This window comes from Temnothorax longispinosus, chromosome 9 (assembly GCF_030848805.1).
Source record: "Temnothorax longispinosus isolate EJ_2023e chromosome 9, Tlon_JGU_v1, whole genome shotgun sequence".
Taxonomy (NCBI): Eukaryota; Metazoa; Arthropoda; class Insecta; order Hymenoptera; family Formicidae; genus Temnothorax; species Temnothorax longispinosus.
Window position 1 is genome coordinate 16767699 of NC_092366.1, and position 18162 is coordinate 16785860.

General features: G+C 45.2%; 1 protein-coding gene across 2 annotated transcripts in view; it reads right to left on the bottom strand.

The window, feature by feature from the left end:
- Positions 1-1369: 1369 nt before the first annotated feature.
- The window catches only part of LOC139819314 (neural cell adhesion molecule 2), a 31717-nt gene continuing 14924 nt past the window's right edge, over positions 1370-18162 (bottom strand). For both annotated transcript variants that reach the window (XM_071788556.1, XM_071788557.1), the window contains exons 3-10: positions 11126-11470; positions 9276-9587; positions 8777-8928; positions 8531-8675; positions 8017-8310; positions 7253-7645; positions 6181-6498; positions 1370-2420 (exon numbers count right to left, since the gene is read on the bottom strand). In XM_071788556.1, coding sequence (XP_071644657.1) covers positions 1861-2420; positions 6181-6498; positions 7253-7645; positions 8017-8310; positions 8531-8675; positions 8777-8928; positions 9276-9587; positions 11126-11470 — 2519 coding nt within the window. In that variant the 3' untranslated portion in view covers positions 1370-1860. The remainder of the gene's footprint in view (positions 2421-6180; positions 6499-7252; positions 7646-8016; positions 8311-8530; positions 8676-8776; positions 8929-9275; positions 9588-11125; positions 11471-18162) is intronic.

The following is an 18162-nucleotide window of genomic DNA, read 5'->3' on the forward strand; positions in this document are numbered from 1 at the left end:
GTGCTTGTCGACGACGTGCATCCACCTGACGGCGGGGAACTCTCTTTGGGATATATCGTGGTTTGTTTACCCGAAACTACTGTCCCAGGCCGCGCTGCCAGGAGATCCGTCTCTGTCACTTCGTATACAAAGGACTTGGGGGACGGCGGTGTGTTGGCGAACGACGACGGGATAAGGGGACGTCCGGCGACGGGGCGGACGGAAGAGTGTCATATAACGATAGCTTATTTCGCACGGCGTACCTCGGACGTCGATGACCAGGGTGACCGATAGATAGACGAAGAACTGGGAACGGGGCGGAAGAGGTGGCAAGGGGGGAACAGGGGGCAGGGGGAGGGTGAAAGACCGAACCCCCGAGTTCACATCGAGCGATCGAATCGCCTACTTCCGCCGACTCGCCGGATCGCTGGCAGTTTATTTCCGCCCCGACGTGGAATCGAGAGTCGATGGGCTCGAGGGGCGCGTTGTCCTAACGATGTGATTTATCGTCGTCTACGAGCCCTGACAGGTCCCCGTCATCGTCGGTACACAGACAGCAGCGGGACGCCCTGCACGTCGATTTCTAGCTTATCGCGCAACCGGCGGCGATAAGCGGCTTACTGGAAGTCTGTCGAAGAGCAAACCGTCGCGGCGCGGCGTTGCTGAAATAGCGCAAACAACGGAAGTGGCACGGCTTAAGGACGTGGTTGCAGGCGGCTGCGTCGCGTCGCCTCGGCGATCAGATACACGACGATCTATATACGCATGGTATAAAGTCGGAGATCGAGCGCGCTCCACGAACTCTCACCCACTCTCGGAATTTCCGCTATATCCTCCCGTAATGTAAATCGTAAACTTCTGAAGAAAGATTGCCTTAGCGCGCACATCCGGCGATATTATCCGGCAATGTGCGATACCTTTCGCCCCCGAGTCAATTTACCTATAATTGATCTGGGTTAATATTCTATACAGCTCTCGGCCCCATTCGTATCACGCGCGAATATTGCCGTATGACGTTGTTAGTGAGTGCCAATTTAGCGATCGGTCGGCGAACCAATTCACCAACCTGTCAAACTGTCAGCGTGGCGGGCACGCGAACGTTATACGCGAGAGTGTGTCCGACGAATTCGTATACCGAGCAGCGCTCGAAGCGTCGAGCGGCGACGGACAATTTTTAGTCGCGTCGAAGCGTCTCGTTAACCGAAAATAAGTTCGAGTCGTGGAAAATGAAATGTCAGACTTGTCCGGAAGTAATTAATCCCTCTTTAATACTTACTCCAACTTCGGCGTACCGCGCGAAGAGCTTTAATAGCTAATGCTAATCTGCCCGCTAATGACGACCGCGGTGCATCGCTTGGGAAAACGTGTGTAAATAACAACAGCGAGGATGTGCATATTAAACAACAAGATTTATTTATCTATATATACAAACGTTTATATTTGACCATTTAATTAACCACGAAGCACGATAAAACATCCGTGTAGACAAAACATTTATACGCTCCTTCAGACATTCGCGAGTAGTTTTAACGGGAAGGCTTCCGACGAGAGATAGAGAGGTGACGGGAAGTCTGTTTTTCTTTCTTTTATTTTCAACGGCGGAAAATTATTGTCTCTGTACACGCGCATGATCGCGCCCTGACGTTCCAAGTATCACGTTTCCCTTAGAAACGAAGCTAACGAGGCTACCTCTTACAGGCTAGGTGAAAAACAAGAATAGGAATGTGTCGAATCGACGTGCCGGTCAGGTGGGGGGGGGGGGTGAGTCCTTAACGGTATTTATTGTCTATTTACAAGCGTCGTTTAATCGCGTACGACGGTTTGGCGAGCATCGGAGGGTACTGACCCGGATAATCGGGCGCAAAGACGCTATACCTCCGTCTATATACAACTCTCCTGTACACGCAGACTCCTCGTGTAGATGTCGTGGGTGCGATGCACCGGCAGCGTGCTGGGCCGCATCGGGCTCAGGCACCTCTCGGTCCTCTCCGCGTAACCGTTCGGATAGATCCAGGAGTCCTTGGCGTGAAGCACCGACGAGGGCGACGGATAATCGAGGTCCTCGAGGCACCTGAAGTCCTTGGCGCGCTCGGACGACTTGCCGGACGCGTAGCCCGGCTCGAAGATGTCCGGCCGCCTCTCCGCGGTCTTGCTCGGTATCACGTCCGGATCGTCGTCCGGCACGTCCGCGTTTATCTGCTCCTTCAAGTTATCCCGGTGTGCCCCGTTCGTCGCCGGCGGCGCCGCCGGCCGGTCCTCCTTGCCCTCATACTGCACCGGCTCCACCGCCTGCGTCTTCATCGTCTGATGCATCGTCGGATGGTTTCGCCGGTACAGGGTCAGCGTTATCCCGACGATCAGAATGCAAATAGCGGTTACCCCGCCGGCGAAGCACGCCACCAGGAGGCTGTAATCGGTCGTCTCGTCCGAGATACCGCGACCTGCGAAACAAGCGTAAAGAAAAAAATCGTGACTTGTGGGAGGGTCCGATGTACCTTTCTAGAAATAATGAGCGCTTCGATCTCTTGGAATATATATCGCTGGATTGTATGCTGATAGCGTGACCTGTTTTCCGAATGATAATCAAGTAGGAGATAAATTCTCGAGGCTAGATTCCAAGCAAGATTTAAACGTAAGAGAATCGGCTTAATTCGAAAGAAACTAGATCTCTGCCTTTCGATAAAATATTCGATATCTGTACGGGGAAAGAGAATTTTGCTGCCGTAGCAAAACCGTCGCTGCTGCTGCTGCACATTCGACGTGAGCTTGACCAATTTTACTAACCAATTATTCGATATTGCAGCAAAATCTGTGTTTCGCTGATAAAATAAAAAGAATCTTATTGCGTGCGTGTGCGAGTAAATTTGTTCGCGGAAAGCCAAAACAGAATGGTCTGTTTCAAACGAATGTCATTTCGCTATTAATATTTAATAAGTTTTACGTTCTCCGCGCGCTCGACATAATTAACGAACGTGAACATTAACAGCGCGACGATGCAAGGAGCATTTTATCGATCCCGTCGCCGTTTACGTATGTTAAAGTATGCACGGCTTTATTGGTTTATCCGATGATGACGATACTTGGCGAGATGAGCACGGCGCGCGCATTATCGATCCCGTACGAATGTCAAGTTAGTTTTGGACCATCGACAATGCGCGCACATCACAATTAAGCGGCAATCAGCCACATCGGATTAGTGCGTAACGATGGGAACGCGCTTGGGCGTTTTCTTTTTGGATTCCAGCAAATCGATTTCCATTAAACGGCAAATTTCGTATCGGCAATTCGCGTCTCTCTCTCTCTCTCTCTCTCTCTCTCGCAAGTGACGTTTTATCTGCCCGCGCGCGGTGCATTACAGCTTTTTAACATTACATGAGACGAAAATCCATACGAGGGGGAATCGTCATTCAAATTTCATGGGATAAAACCGGTAATAATTCCTACGAGGTCTATTCTTAATCCCTCGAATGCGGGGAAATAAATCGAGTAACTTGTGGAATTTGGGAAGAATATTTTACATTAATTATTATGTTTCCGTTTTATTTATAACGTCGAATTCCGGATTTACGAGGGTCGGTCAAATATATAAACCAAACTTTTATAAAAAAAAATAAACTCCTTATTCAGTTAAAGTATTTCTAATGCACATACAAGTTATTTTTGTCAATTTTTCTACATAGTTTCCCTGAACATCTAAGCACTTGCGCCACCGGATTGGCAGCTTTTTCATTCCCGTGTCATAAAAAGAAGTAGGACGTGTCCGAAGCCACTTGCAACGAACGCTTCTACCTGTTCGTTATTTTTGAATCATTGTCCTCCCAGCGCCACGATAAACATTTGATGTGTCTTCGACGTCTCATTACTGAACTGTGCGCGTAGTCTCTCCAAGATCTCGGTCGGAGATCGGTTTAACATTTTCTTTGGTCAAAAATTTGATAATAGAGCGTTGTGCAACGGCACTCGGTACTGCTTACTCGCTCATCGTGTTCACTAACTTGCTCAAATGGTCTCGGCCTTGCGTGATCGCTTGTTCAGCGGTGGAAAAGTTCGGTTTATACTTGACTGACCCTCTCGTATTAAAGCGTCAGCTTGGGATATCGCGATATCTAATTCCGCTGGCTGCATCACACTCGTCGCAGGATTAACGGCTGGTCGTTGCGCGCAAAACGTGCGATTTCCTAACGTATATCCGTATATATTCTCGACCGGCAAAGAACATTCATCCTCATCAGGATGGACATTCGAACTGATGGCGACATCAACAGCCAGCGTCCGGTAGCGTCGTTCGTCCCAACGTGTCCGGTAAACGAGATTCGCTTTTTCCGTGTACTTATTGGATCACGGAGGAAACGCAGGCAGCTTTCGGAAGCAAAGATTAAGAGGAAGGCGGAGGATCGGGTCCGCGGACAGAGATGGCCAGGCTCTTTAGAATTCAGAAAACGCCTCGGTTCGTTAGCCAACGAACGGTCTCCTTACGAGTGTGTATGTGTGTGTGTGTGTGTGTATATGTATGGGCACACATGCATATATACCGTGACGCGCATACACGCGCGCGAACGTACACGATCGAGAACGAAAGGTGGACACGCGAAACGCGATTGTCTGAGTCCGTCATCCCGGGGTCTCGAAAGCTCCTTTCCCACCCCGCGCGCGTTTCTCCATTGCTGTACCGTTAAGAGGGAGTATTTGCCACCCCCGCGGGAATAGGTAGAAGCTACTTGGGCGGGAGGGGAGGGGTTGTCTGAGAACGTTTGAGGGGCTTCAAGCGCTTGCCGATACGCGACGGTGGTGGTGATACGCAGCCAGGATTCGGGATGAGCTTTGCCGGTCGCGGGATGTGCGCGTGCACTCGCGTGCGTGCACGTACACACGCACACGGGACGACGATATATATACGGGTTGCCACACGTTCGCGTTACCGCACGGCGGAATCGTGCGCGAGCCGGCATGAATAACCCATGAGGATGGAAATTAAAGACGATAAATGCAGCTGAAATGAGGTAGCGGCGAGGAAAGAGACTTGGGCTTTATGGGATTTTAATTCAAGGCCCGCGCGGGACAGCGGTGATACTCGGCGGGAGGCGTCGCGGCGCGCCGGCCGCGTTTTCTCAAAAGGCGGCGTCGAAATTTCGTATAATTACATCGGGAAGTTTTGACGGAAGTCGCTGATTAGTAATGTCAACGCTCAACTTGGCGCCGCCCACCCGTCGATATGCATTAATATTTGATCAAGCCGATATGTCTCGTACTTGATTACAGAAATGTCACGGCAAGCCCTCGATTCCACCGAATCCGAAATAGATTTAATCGATGTCAGAATTTGAAAGTCTCTATTGCCAAGATCGATAACCGAACTAGTGAAACATTTGTTAAATATTCTACCGCTGTGGCGAGAGTTAAATTCATCGCTCCATTTGAGTAGTTATAGTTTATGAAGACAGCAAGGAAATATAGAACCGTAAAATAGAACTGTAAAAGGGACTGTAAATAGAGCTGTGAAATAGAACGACGAAAATTTAAAAAAAATCTGTGTAGATGAGAGATACGAGGAGACATGTTAGACATGAGCAAGTTTCCTTGGCCTAGAATTAAAAATAAGGTTGATCCAAATGCGCATACAATTTCGTCGAAAGCAAACAAAAGCATTTACGATGTCCCGACGTGTATACTTAACTCCGTCGTGCAATTCAGTCCAATTAAGAACCCCAGCCGAACGTTTCGGAATTCTTTCCACAACGGTCGTTAGCGCTTTATTAACTCACCTCGTTATTATTTTGCCTCTAACGTTAAGATTACGTAATGAAAGTAGGAGGGTTAATCACGACGAGCAAACACTCTATCGACGTAATACAATCTACATACATTAAGACCGATAATAATGACTGGAAATTACACATGGGAAAGATACAGCGAAGGTATTCCCAAGAATAAACTCTCGAGAGACGTTTCGTAATCTCGAGCACGGTTTCATCGGGATTGTGAATTTTGCCGGTAAAGATTTATACGTATATCATCGTGTACGGCGAACATTCGTTTAATCAGCTCGCTCCGGTTCTAAGTAATTGCCGAAACATGTAACGCTCGTCTCTGTGTGCCGTTCGGATCGCGGGTATGAAATCGCTACTTTGAAATAATAACAACGTTATTATTTCATTTAGAATCTCAAGAGGCGCTTTAAAAGAAAAATGAATAAAAACTCACCGGTGGTGTACATCGCTACTCCTTTGAGCGTGACCGGTTCCAGAACAACGGGATCGCTCCGGCCCTTCGCGTTGACGGCATAAAGATGAAGCCTGTAATTCCGTCCCGGCTCTAAGCCGGAGACCTCGAAAACTGGACCGGATGAGCCGGATCTATCGGTGTGGTTCAGGTAGATGGTATTGACATGATAAACGCTCTCCTCGCTGTAGACCTCTAGCTCGTAATTAGTCAAGGGCAAACCACCGTCAAATCCCTCGGAGCACCTGACGATCAGCGAGTCCGAATCCCTCGAGTCGGTGGCTTTAAAGTCTTCGTGACCTGTTTCACACGGACGCACACATATCGAGGCGGTTAAGCTCCTTCCCGGAGGAAGAAAAACATTCGGACTCGCTAGACCTAATTGCTTCCCGGCGCGAGCGTCGTCGTGGCAAAGCACACTCGATAGCGTCGATTAGGGAGAGGGGGGGGGGCCAGACCGAATTAATTGGATAATAGTTTTAGCTAGACTTGCATAATAAGTATATACCATATACCGGCGGACTGTAATTAGCAGTGCTGATCGAAAATTACTATTCTAAATAACTATAAATCCTCAAACACGGTCATAAATCAGAACGAATGTGAAAGCCGACATTTAAAATGAGTTATGTTCGAGCGCTGCATTGTTTGCCAAAAAAAGCGAATCTTATTGTTAGTTTAATTAAAATCGGAGTGAATAAAATACCTTGCGGCTTTTCATTCATCTTATTACCCACAGAAATTAGAGAAAATAATAAACGTTCTGTAAAAAATGTAAATAACGATTTTACCACAAAGCCTCGCGTCAATTATCTAATCGAATTATAGGAGAAAAGACACGAGTCCCATTCGAGAGCATTGATGATCGATAAAAACTAATTTCACGGGCGTTTTCACGGTTATCATGTTTTTCGAGGGGAAACAAGGAAACAAGCTGTTGAACGCAACAAGGGCATCGACCATAAGGCGTCAGCCACGATGATGGCCGGTGTAATGGCGCAGTTAGCAGGTCGTTGCGAGGGTTCCCGGGGTACCCTCCCGGGCTAACGCTTACCCATTCGGTACGCGTAGGGTCCGGTGGTCGACTGGAGGGCCGTACAGTTCTGCAAGGGATAGGGCTTCCCGGCGACGATGATCTGAAAGAGACAGGGCGTCCTCTGCGCCCCTATCCGATTTCTCGCCCAGCAGGCGACCGTGCCGTAGTCCATGTCGTTCTCCGGTGTGTAATTCAGTCTGGAGCCGTGCCAGTGACTCGTGATCAGGCTGAGCGGTTTGACCTGCGCGTACCTCGTGGCCGGCACGCTCATCAACTCCCCGGAGTTGTTGAACGTCCAGTGGAAGGTCGTGGGCGGCGGTTTCGACTGTACGCCGCAGACCAGCGAGATCGTTTCGTGCTTCAGGGCGCCGACCACTTGGGTGGAAGAGCCGTCCTTGCAAATCGGTGCGTCTGAAAATACGAGGGCGCCGGCTGGTAGATTCAATTTACCGCGGTGCACGCTCTCGCGCTCGTGAGCGTCACGGGCGGGGAAAAATAAGGGCCGGGCCCGTGAGCCCGTCGCGTCGGCGGTTTTCGATTTCCATTCCTTACAGGCGAACGCCGATAATTGACGCTTCTATGTAAACGCGATTTACCAGCGACCCGACTCAATATCGACGATGTTGCGATAAGAAAGTGAATGTATTAATAAAATTAGAATAACGACGTTATTCTAATCGTTATACCAGATGGGCTCGAGATGATGAATTAAAAACACTTCTGCCGAATTCCCCGATATCAGTCACGCGGATCGATTCGGATATAGAAAGGGATGTACTCACACATCACTTCGAGGGTTACCGGTCGACTCATGGATTTCCCTTCGACATTGACTGCCATGCAGGAATATTCCCCGGCGGAGCTTTTCGTCACGCTCTGTAATACCAGGGATTGTCCACCAGGAAGAATAATCCCCGCGGTGGCGTTCTGATGCAATTCCTTGCCGTCTTTGAACCAAAGTAGCTTGTAAGACTTTGGATTGGCTTGCACGTCGCACTCAAAGTAGACGTCGTCGCCTTCGTTTATGTCGTTCGCCCTCAAGCTGGAACCCAACTTAATGCTCACCCGCGGTGCGTCTGAAAGCATCGGTAGCGAGAAATGTCTCTTATTTATTATAATTTTGTACGCGATCGACAATTAGAAAATGTGTCGTTGAAAGGAGAATGTTAACAAGAAAAACGAGAAACGTATCAAGATTTATAATAATTTCAAGTCGAATATCGGATACTAATAAAAGTTTCTATGAGTAATTTAAAGTAACTTAGACCATGAGGGGGAAGGGATATAATAACTTACAATACACCAACAAACGCCATTTGTCCTCCAAGCCACTGTTAGGCACTATGGAATTTTCCACCCTGCACGTCAGAAATTTTCCATCGTCCTCGATGGTCGGCACGTAGCTCAGCACACTTTTCGTGATGTTCGGATTGTCTGAGAACTACGAAGAACTCAGAATCCATGCCATTGCAACGTAAAAAACGACGAAGTCTTATACATCGTAAAACGATAATTCCGTCCGTTCGAGGAAGATATACTCACAGTTCTAGCCATGTGCCTAACATGATGAGTCCCTTTGTACCAGCTGAATATCACTCCCGGTTTAGCACCCGAGGTTTCACACTCGATATCGTAAGTTTTATATGCCGACAAATGAAATAGCTTATTCGTAATGTTGACCACGAGCGGCTTCACTGCGATGAACAATTATGCACAAAATGAGTTTTGGTATAAAATATCCATGATACTTCAATTTTCTACCCCACGTTATGCATCATCAATTTATTAATTTTACTAATAAACCTCGGATGAAATTATAGTGCAATGAGAAATAAATTAATTGAAATTAAATTACATACCTAATTACACAAAATTTTTCAATTCCTTTTTCATCGAATTTCAACATAATAAACAAAAACGATGGGGAAAAGATGAAGTAAGAAATTATTACATAAAAATTACTTCACTATCCATAATTTATTTCTAAGAATTTCTAAAGTTTCCAATTAATATGAATATCGAATATCTCAATTACACTCACGGTTCATATCTATAATGACCTCAGAGGTCAGGGGCGTCATAAGTTGAGTATTGGTCGCCTTGCAAATTAGCCTCGACCTCAGAAACTCCCTGGTGACACTCGGGATATCCAACCGATTTGTCGTTACGTCGTGCATATACGTATACGTGTCGTCCAGGACTTTGTCGTTGAGGTACCACGTGACCCTCGGTGGGGGTGTACCTCCGATCACCTCGCACAACAGGAACTTCTCGCTTCCCTCGTTAAACGTTTCCAGTATTTGAGCTGGAGTCCTTTTAGTGTCGGTATATATCACCGGCTTTTTCGGCGGCACTGTCAGCAAATTGAATTCCGATCATAGGAATTTATTTCCGTGACATCGGCATGCGCCGCGTGTCCGTTATATCGAATTATATATGCGCGATTTCCTTTGTTATCGTTTCCTAATAAGATCGATTTCATTCGCCATAAATCTATAATATATCCGACACCTGGTCTCCGTACGATGCAATAATAATTTGAACTGTGTTTTAATGGCTCTCGATAGACGGAAATTGAATCGAATACGTTAAAATATCTGTGTCCGCGTGGCCAGGCAACGCTATCGAATTTCCGTATCGCGAAATGGTCTGCAGCGGATAGCGGCCGCGAAATGAGAATTAAGACATAACGGCCCAGGTCTTTGATTCTTTTTTTTTTCCCGCACGTCGGCGACCTCGGATGAGGCTAGCACCTGTTGAATCGGTACTATGACGTTGAATTAATTGATTCAGAATTGCTGAAACTGCAGCGACCTTATAACTAAACGCATCAAACCGCAATGATCCGGCTGTTTGTTTCTACATCTCGCTGGAATTGATCCAACCGACTTCGCGTAACTTCATTTCGTCTCATGGCTCTATTTCCACATGACTGTCCGCTGCGCGCGGAAGGTTGAGGTTGAACGAATCAAACTATCTTTTCGATTTACTATACTGTTTTCCGCGGTTACGCACCGCCCGCGTAAATCTCACCCACGGATATAATATAAAACGAATAAATCACGAATGAATGGAGAGATAGCTGCTCATACGTGCCGCCTGATTAAAATCCCATAAAACACAATCTGTCCGCCAACGTCGCTTGATAAGCCACAAAATTTGCGTCATAAAATGCCACAGTCCGTCGTAATAACAGATAATTGGAATAATAATGGAAAATTAATCCTAAGAGAGCCTTCGCGATCAATCGAGATTACATATTTCTAGATTATTTGTAATTTATTTTGTTTTTTTTTCTTCATTTTTAATTATGCCTCATTGATTTGCATAAATTATGTTTTATATCGAAAATTTTTTAGATGAATGGCAGATGTAAATACTATCTTATACCTCTATATTCGTGCATATAATTAATTGTATTTACAATCAATGTGTTGGTTAACTATAGTCATTAGTCTCAATTTTTGCATTTCTCTATAATTTAATGTTTAATAAATTACATTTTTATAATTTTATATAATCTCAAATAATTTATATAAAATTACATATCTATATTTAAAGAATTTTCTATTTGCATAAAGGTGTCACTTAGTAAATTTTATTCAGTTTTTAATCTTAATTTATTTCTATATCTATCACAAATGAAAAGATTTTAATGATTTTTATAAATAACGTATTGCGTTTCTTCTCAATTGCTCCATAAATATCGCGAATCAACTTAAGATTCAATAAAATCTAAAATTGCTCAGTAAATTTTGATGAAGATATCGAATTGTGATAATAATCACATTTGACAGAAGTGCTTTTAAAGTAATAGCTGTAATAGCAATTGTCACTTATGGAGTTATATATACGCGGAAATAGAAATACCAAGTTTTCGTTGAAACTCACCTATGACCGTAAGATTAATCTTCTGATTCTTCGTGGGACTATTTTTAAAATCCACTCTACATCTGTATATACCACCGTCCGTGGACTCCAAAGGATCTATCTCCAGCTCGGCGGGCTTTACGTCCGTCTTCATAACCGCCCTTTCACCGAACACATACGGATCTGACCAAAGCCTTGCCTGAACTAGCTTCCTTCCCCGAACGTCCATGCGATATATTGGTTCACTGTCCTTTTCATCTTTGTACCAAAATACCATGATGACCATCTCGTCTTTAATCGGCGGATCGATGTCGCAAGGTATCCGAGCTTTGAAACCGGCCACAGCGCTAACGTCTGATATAGGCACTGAAAAGTACAGGAAAGCGACAAATTATCCTTACGGAAAGGATATGTATATATATATATGTATAATTATAATAAATATAATTTTTTAAAGATATATATATTATTTTAGATTTTGATATATATATCTTAAGATTCAATCTCATATATTTTAATGATAAATTTTCCGCAAGTTTTTTGTAACTCTGCATAATAATATGATTAATTAATATTCTCTTAGCATAAAACTAATCTTACGTTAATCTGCAACCAATTCTTTTCGATTTCGCATTAAACAATCAAATATTACCTCTAAATGAGTTCAGACGCGTTATTACGTACATTCTCACCATAGTTACGCGATTGCAACGCATTGCCGACCCACCGTACGCACGACATGGCAATTCTCCAGCGAGAAACATGCGCATTTTCGGACAAGTGCCTCGTTGCGTTTCTGCGGCTGCGTTAACGGGTCCCGTATCAGGTAACAATGCGGCCCGATATCGTATACGTTTTCTCACTGTGAGAAGCACAAATTTTGGAGTTTTAGTCAGTCACCGTCGGCGCCGATCGAATTACTGCAAATTGGTCGAACGTTCCCGGACCAAGCGAACTCGGGCCGCACCCGTACCCATGCAGACTACCCAGAGAGAGAGAGAGCGTGTACGCGCGTGTGTGGTCGTACATAGAAACAAAACGCGGAGAGCGCGCGTTCACTGAATGGGGGCTGCACGATCGGGTGAACCCAATTAATCGGTCTACTTGCCGATTTATAACGGCGCGCCAACCGTCGGGGGCGCGATTTTATTGGCTTTCATAGCCGTTTCATCCATCGTCCTGGCGTCTAACGCCCGACCAACCGACCACAGTGGTCTCATTATCTTTTCCCTCGTTGACCTTAGGTGTAACGGGTACCGAGAGAGAGTTACCTTCGAAACGGGCATCCGCTACCGCCGCCGTCGCCGTCGGAGATTAATTGAGCGCGAACACGGCTGACGTGTATCGGCTTTTTCCACTGCGAGACTCGGCACCGGGCGCGGCGCGAGAAGAAAAACGCAACTTGGGATAGTCGGCACATAATCTACAGGTTTTTGACGGTGTTAAATCTGATTTGATGACTGTGGAGAAGACGGTTTTAGAAAAGAATTCCGTTACACGGTTTTTCGATCTGATAACGATTGACAATTATTTATTATAACTCGATTATACATTAAACGCATCATCTAATTATCGTTGGAGGGATTTCTGACGTTCGACGATACGCGATTCTTATCGCTGAAGTTATTTTGATTTTTTTCCTTAATAAAATCCTTAAATATGATACATAATAATATAAGATCCTTGCATTATTGTATATAAGACCCTTATAAATATATAAAATCCTTAAATATGATTCCTATTTTAATATCAATAGAGAGCTCAACCGACATGATGCTCTCGCGTAACGACAGCCCGGATCTCGCGCGCATTCAAATTCCGCGTTGACGTGAGCTCTGAGATTCATCACAGACGATGGCGGTGTTAATGATACGATGTAATTAATGCCAGGTGATGAATGGCCGTACGCACGAAGTAACTCGTTAACAAACGGCAACGAGCACGTGGGCTCCGCTCTCGCACCTTTGCGCCCCATTGATACGTGCCTCTGAATATTCACACGTTGACGCGTTTGCATATCCGTGCATATCACCGAAGTTATGCTCCGGAATGAAAATTGCACGAGATAGCGATTACTTTATCGGGAATAGAATGCGTCACGTAAACATTTACGAAGAGCAAACCAAGGTACGTATATATACGATAACATCGCGCGAAATGTTGTAATCTTTCTGCGAGCACATAAACACGGCGCGACTGTGGCGAGCGGATTTTGTAAAAATTATTAAAAGTGATGTGTGACATAAGTTCTCTTTCTTTCAATACTTGGAAGCCCCAATACTTCGAATCCGCGCCGTTAAAATTAATCATCAGTGAATCATTAATCGTTAACAGTGAACCAACAGTGAATCATTACAAGTATGATCGGTTGCGAACGTGCCGATTAAATGTTACGAAAGGCGGAAGGGGATCGTTAATGCCGCAATTAAAATGTTAATAGCGCCGGGGCGAGTCCTATTACCTCGTTAAATCCTCTCGTGAACCTAGCAAATTGATGACTTAGACAATGAACCATCGACAGACTCCGGCGCACGCAGACGCTTACGTATTCCATATGCGTGCACGCGTGCGTCGCACGTACGTGCGTCCGTCTACGGCGCGTGGTACGCGCCGCGTATATGTGGTTGTGCTTTCGCACGCGCCGCGTGTATCGCGTTTACTTGAGAGCGTGGCGGAATATATCCGTTTCTCGGGTAACGCGGGACGCATACGTATATCCGCCGACACGACGATCCCGGAGTAATTATTCAAAGCAAACACGAACGCCGTCGTGGATTGGTAATACATCGCATTACCAGCGCCCGTGTATACACCGGGATACCGCGTATACGGATTTAAACGCGCTATACGATGCGAAGAGCAGATGCGAAGTAGCGCATTGATTCGTGGCATATTGATTGGTATATACATGGATCGAGTTTATTGACGCCGCTCCGTTAACAGGAATATAAATTTAGCGAATCAGACTCGCGCGTTGATCGTTGGCATCCCGATGCGCGTACATTATTGCGCTCTCTCGGCGCAGTTTCAAAAAAATTCAGAGCTCGGACTTTAACGTATAATTTATTATTGTACATTTATTATTGTACATTTATATTGACGCAATAATTGAAGCGCGACGAGTTGTGATTTCAGCGGCAGTGATATTGGGCGCGTTCAGCAGAACCGCTCAGTAGCAATCGAACGTGAATGGCTCTTACTTTTAGACCCAACAAATCAACGTAGCGTATGTTGATAAGACGACACTCAACAGTTGTGTCTGCTGAACGCGGCCATTTTATTTTCATAAAATATACACCATTTTTCTTTGTTTTTCTTTATGAGCCCGAATGCATCATGATATCGATATTTTCGCCGACTATTTTCTAATACGCAAAAATTCAATTTGCGCCGCAGTCATTCGCGAAAGTGCAAGCCTTGTAATTTGATCAAAGTACCGCTGTAAACATCGCGGATGCGCAAACGTGGATGCGACTTGTTTTCTGTAGATTCAGGCATCGCTGGCGAACCGACGAATTCCAGCCAAACATACGGAAAGGTAGAAACCAACACATCCGGAAAGCAATAAAAAGAAGACATAGGTGGATAGCGATTGAAGGACGAACTGGCGCGCGAGTCGCGCGCGCGGAAATTGTATTTCACATATTTTCATATACCTATATATATATATCACGCTGAATATAGGCAAAGGGAATGGAATTTTCGAGTGCACGTACTTCTTAAACGATATTCACCGCGCCGTTAAAAGTCGAACGTGCATTTTAACACTTTGGCTGCCAAGCTGATTTCGGCATTGAGTTCCGGGAGACCCCAAGTCGAGAAAATATGCGGCTGTTTGCAAAATATGCAGAGTTGGAATGCAAAATAAATCATGCCGAGAGAATAAATAAATAATAAATATATAAAAATACGTACGTATATTTAGTAATATAATTTCAGATGGAATAAATAAAACTGTCATTCACAAACCGGAAATAATAAATCTTTTTGAAATGGAAACAAATATAAGCAGAAAAACATAAAAATCAATCATTCTGCTTTTATTAAATCTAGTATATTAGCTTGATACTTTATTGTTTTTTAATGTCTTAATCAATACTTATTATTTAATAAAATCATTCTTAACCGTGCAAATAAAACTGTCACTCACGAATGGATGACTGAGTTCCTTGCGGAAATTCATGTGTCACCCAGATATGCGTGATATAGCAGTCAAAGTGTTAAATGTGATAAGGAACGAGAATTATCAAGGTAAAACTATTAATCTTCAGACTAACAATCGCGCCATTGCGTATTCTCTCGAATCCATAAAGAACGAATGGCCGGTATTTTCGCGCACGAGCAACGCGCCGTTGTGCAAATACGAGGTGCAACTTTCTTGCCAAGGTAAAGAATGTACTGGGAAAACTTTGACAAAATGCTCTTTACGTACTTTCCCAGTCGCCGCGAAAGGGGGAAAAGATGGAAACAGGACATTGAACGAATATTCCATTTCTCAATAGGGAATCGTCGGTTACCTCCCTTTATCCCGAGCACGCCAACTTGACCCAGTTTGCTGATAAAATGCGTATAAACGTTATGCAAGCACGATAGATAGACTTTGATACGTAGAAAAACGTGAATGGTCTTAACTTATTTACAGACATTTAGAATTTTAATTCTGTGCGATTACATACATCAATCATAAAAAGCAATTCATCAATTTGATGTATAATCTATTTTTCTAAAGGAACAAATAATTATCTCTTGAAAGTTTGGTGTCTTGAGTTCTAAGAGAACCGTGATTCTCGCTTCCCGAGGATATAGGTAATTTCTATTGTGCAAAATTTTTCCACTCCCAAGTTCATCAGGGAAGCGCGGGTGTCTGTAACGACGGAGGCCGCTAATGAACAATGATCAAACTCATTAAGAAGCCATAAATTTCGCTTGTCCATGGCGATTATTATCACCGGCCTGTTTAACTTCGTAACGTCGGTAACTCGTCCGGAGCCGCGCGTGTAAACACCGAGCGGTGTGCAAACGTGGTGCCGGCTCCTTTACCGCCGCATCCGGGGAAAACGACGTCACAGCGCACACCCCTCCTACCCCTGTGCCGAAACCGCCGACTGAACAAACACGCGCCGGGGTATGACGAAGAAGGCAAACCGAGGAACCGGAGGGTTGAGGGTGGTACACACGGGCGGATGTACACAAGCGCACGCAGGGAGAACACACCGGGGGTGTGTGGGTGAGTCCCCGCCGCCGCGCACCGGTGCCGGAGGTATACGCGGTGGCAGAGAATTAGACGGAAGTAGATGAAGCGATAGAAAGGCCGCGAAAGTAGGACGAATATAGGCAATGTCGGCGCGACGCGGGCCAATTCGTGGTAAATTATTTAACAGGTCCCCGCGAAATGGCGGATACGGAAACCGACCGGTGGTTTGCGCGCCTGTCGCCGCTGTAGCCCCGATGTTTATCGTACGCTTGTCACAACAGCGACGATAACGGGAAAGGGCAACAAATGCGGTAAGGCGCGTGTGTACGGGCGACAGAATTCACTGGTATAATTGGCACGTTGTCGGACATCAAGATGACAAGTAAACGCCGCGCGCCGCGCCGCCACTGACGCCCAGGGTGGCAAAAGCGATCGAATCGGTGCGATCTCGCCGATGACGATGAGAGAGGATCCATTTCGCCGTTGCATTTCAATGGTCCTCCCGACTCACACTGTTTGCAGGATCGAAAAATGCTTGGAACTGGGGCACGCGTTGCGTAATTCGCCGCTATCAGAATTCCTGGCGTTTTGTGACTGCGCATAACACTCCGATAAAGTTCCGGCTACGTGCCCGCGCCACGTTTGTCGACCAATAAAATCAGATTGCCGCGCGCCGAACGCAAAATCCGAACGTAGGCAGCTCCGGAATGCTGTACTTTGATTATACTCCTTTTCGTATACCTTCCGCGAATACGGCGTCTCTAAAATTAAAAGGGAAATTGGAGATTTGTATCTTTTGCATTTTTATCGAAGCAGACTCTTTGCGAGTCAAACACAATGAGAGTTCTTATTGCTTGTTTGTACTAGGATTGCGGAATTATCAATGTCGGATGCTAGTCAGACGGCCGTTGATAAGAAACGAGGAAACGGTTTTAGAAAAAAAAAAAATACGACGTTATGATGTAACGTACTCCATTCTTCTTACCTACGGCCCCGGCCTCGGTGTTTGAAGCATTAAACACGTCCCGCTGTGACACAATATTGAATTTTATGGCGAATCAAGTGCGCAAGTTTTTTTTTCCCCGCTCGCTCTATCCGGCCATATACGCGCACTGCAGCAGCGCGCATCACGTCTCCAACTTTAGTTCGAAGGACATATATGTCGTTTTACACCCTAATATACGACTAGCGATGCTTCGCATTGTGAGCACCGCAATTCTTTCGCTGAAGCAACCGGAAACATCGCGTTATAGAGATTCATGCTACTTTCTAGCAAGAATACGGCGCGTTTTATGACTCTCTGAAGGATACGTTCATCTAAGGAAAAATAAGAAAGAGTTCCTAATCTCGTCGTAACGTCGCACGTTAATGTTTTGCTTGCTCGCATGATTCTACCACGCACATTTGTTTGTTAGATGCTCGTCGTATTGGAATCCCTTCATTGCTTATATATAAATCATGTCGATAAATTTGAACGAAACTTTGTGATGCAAGTCGGCAAATTCTGTCGAAATGATTTGTTTTAAGCAACTTTTACTTTTAACTCCCATCGTCGAAAGATATCGCAAAGTATCTTGCCAAATTTCCATCATGGAAATTAGAAAATTAATTCCGCGATCTTTTCTGAATCTTTTCGGCTTTCCAAACTCAAAGTTTGAAATAGCGAAGTGCCTCTTTCCACGTTCCTGGCAACGGCACTAAAAGGAAAACGTTGTAAGGACGTACGCACGTCGGCCTAACGTGACAGCTGAACGACACGCGGTATCCTGAGGCTTTCTTGTAGAATGGTGTCCGAATATTATGTTCCCGTGTTCATTTATACGATTGAAGTATATCAAGCTTTTTTAACGGCATGTAAAACGAA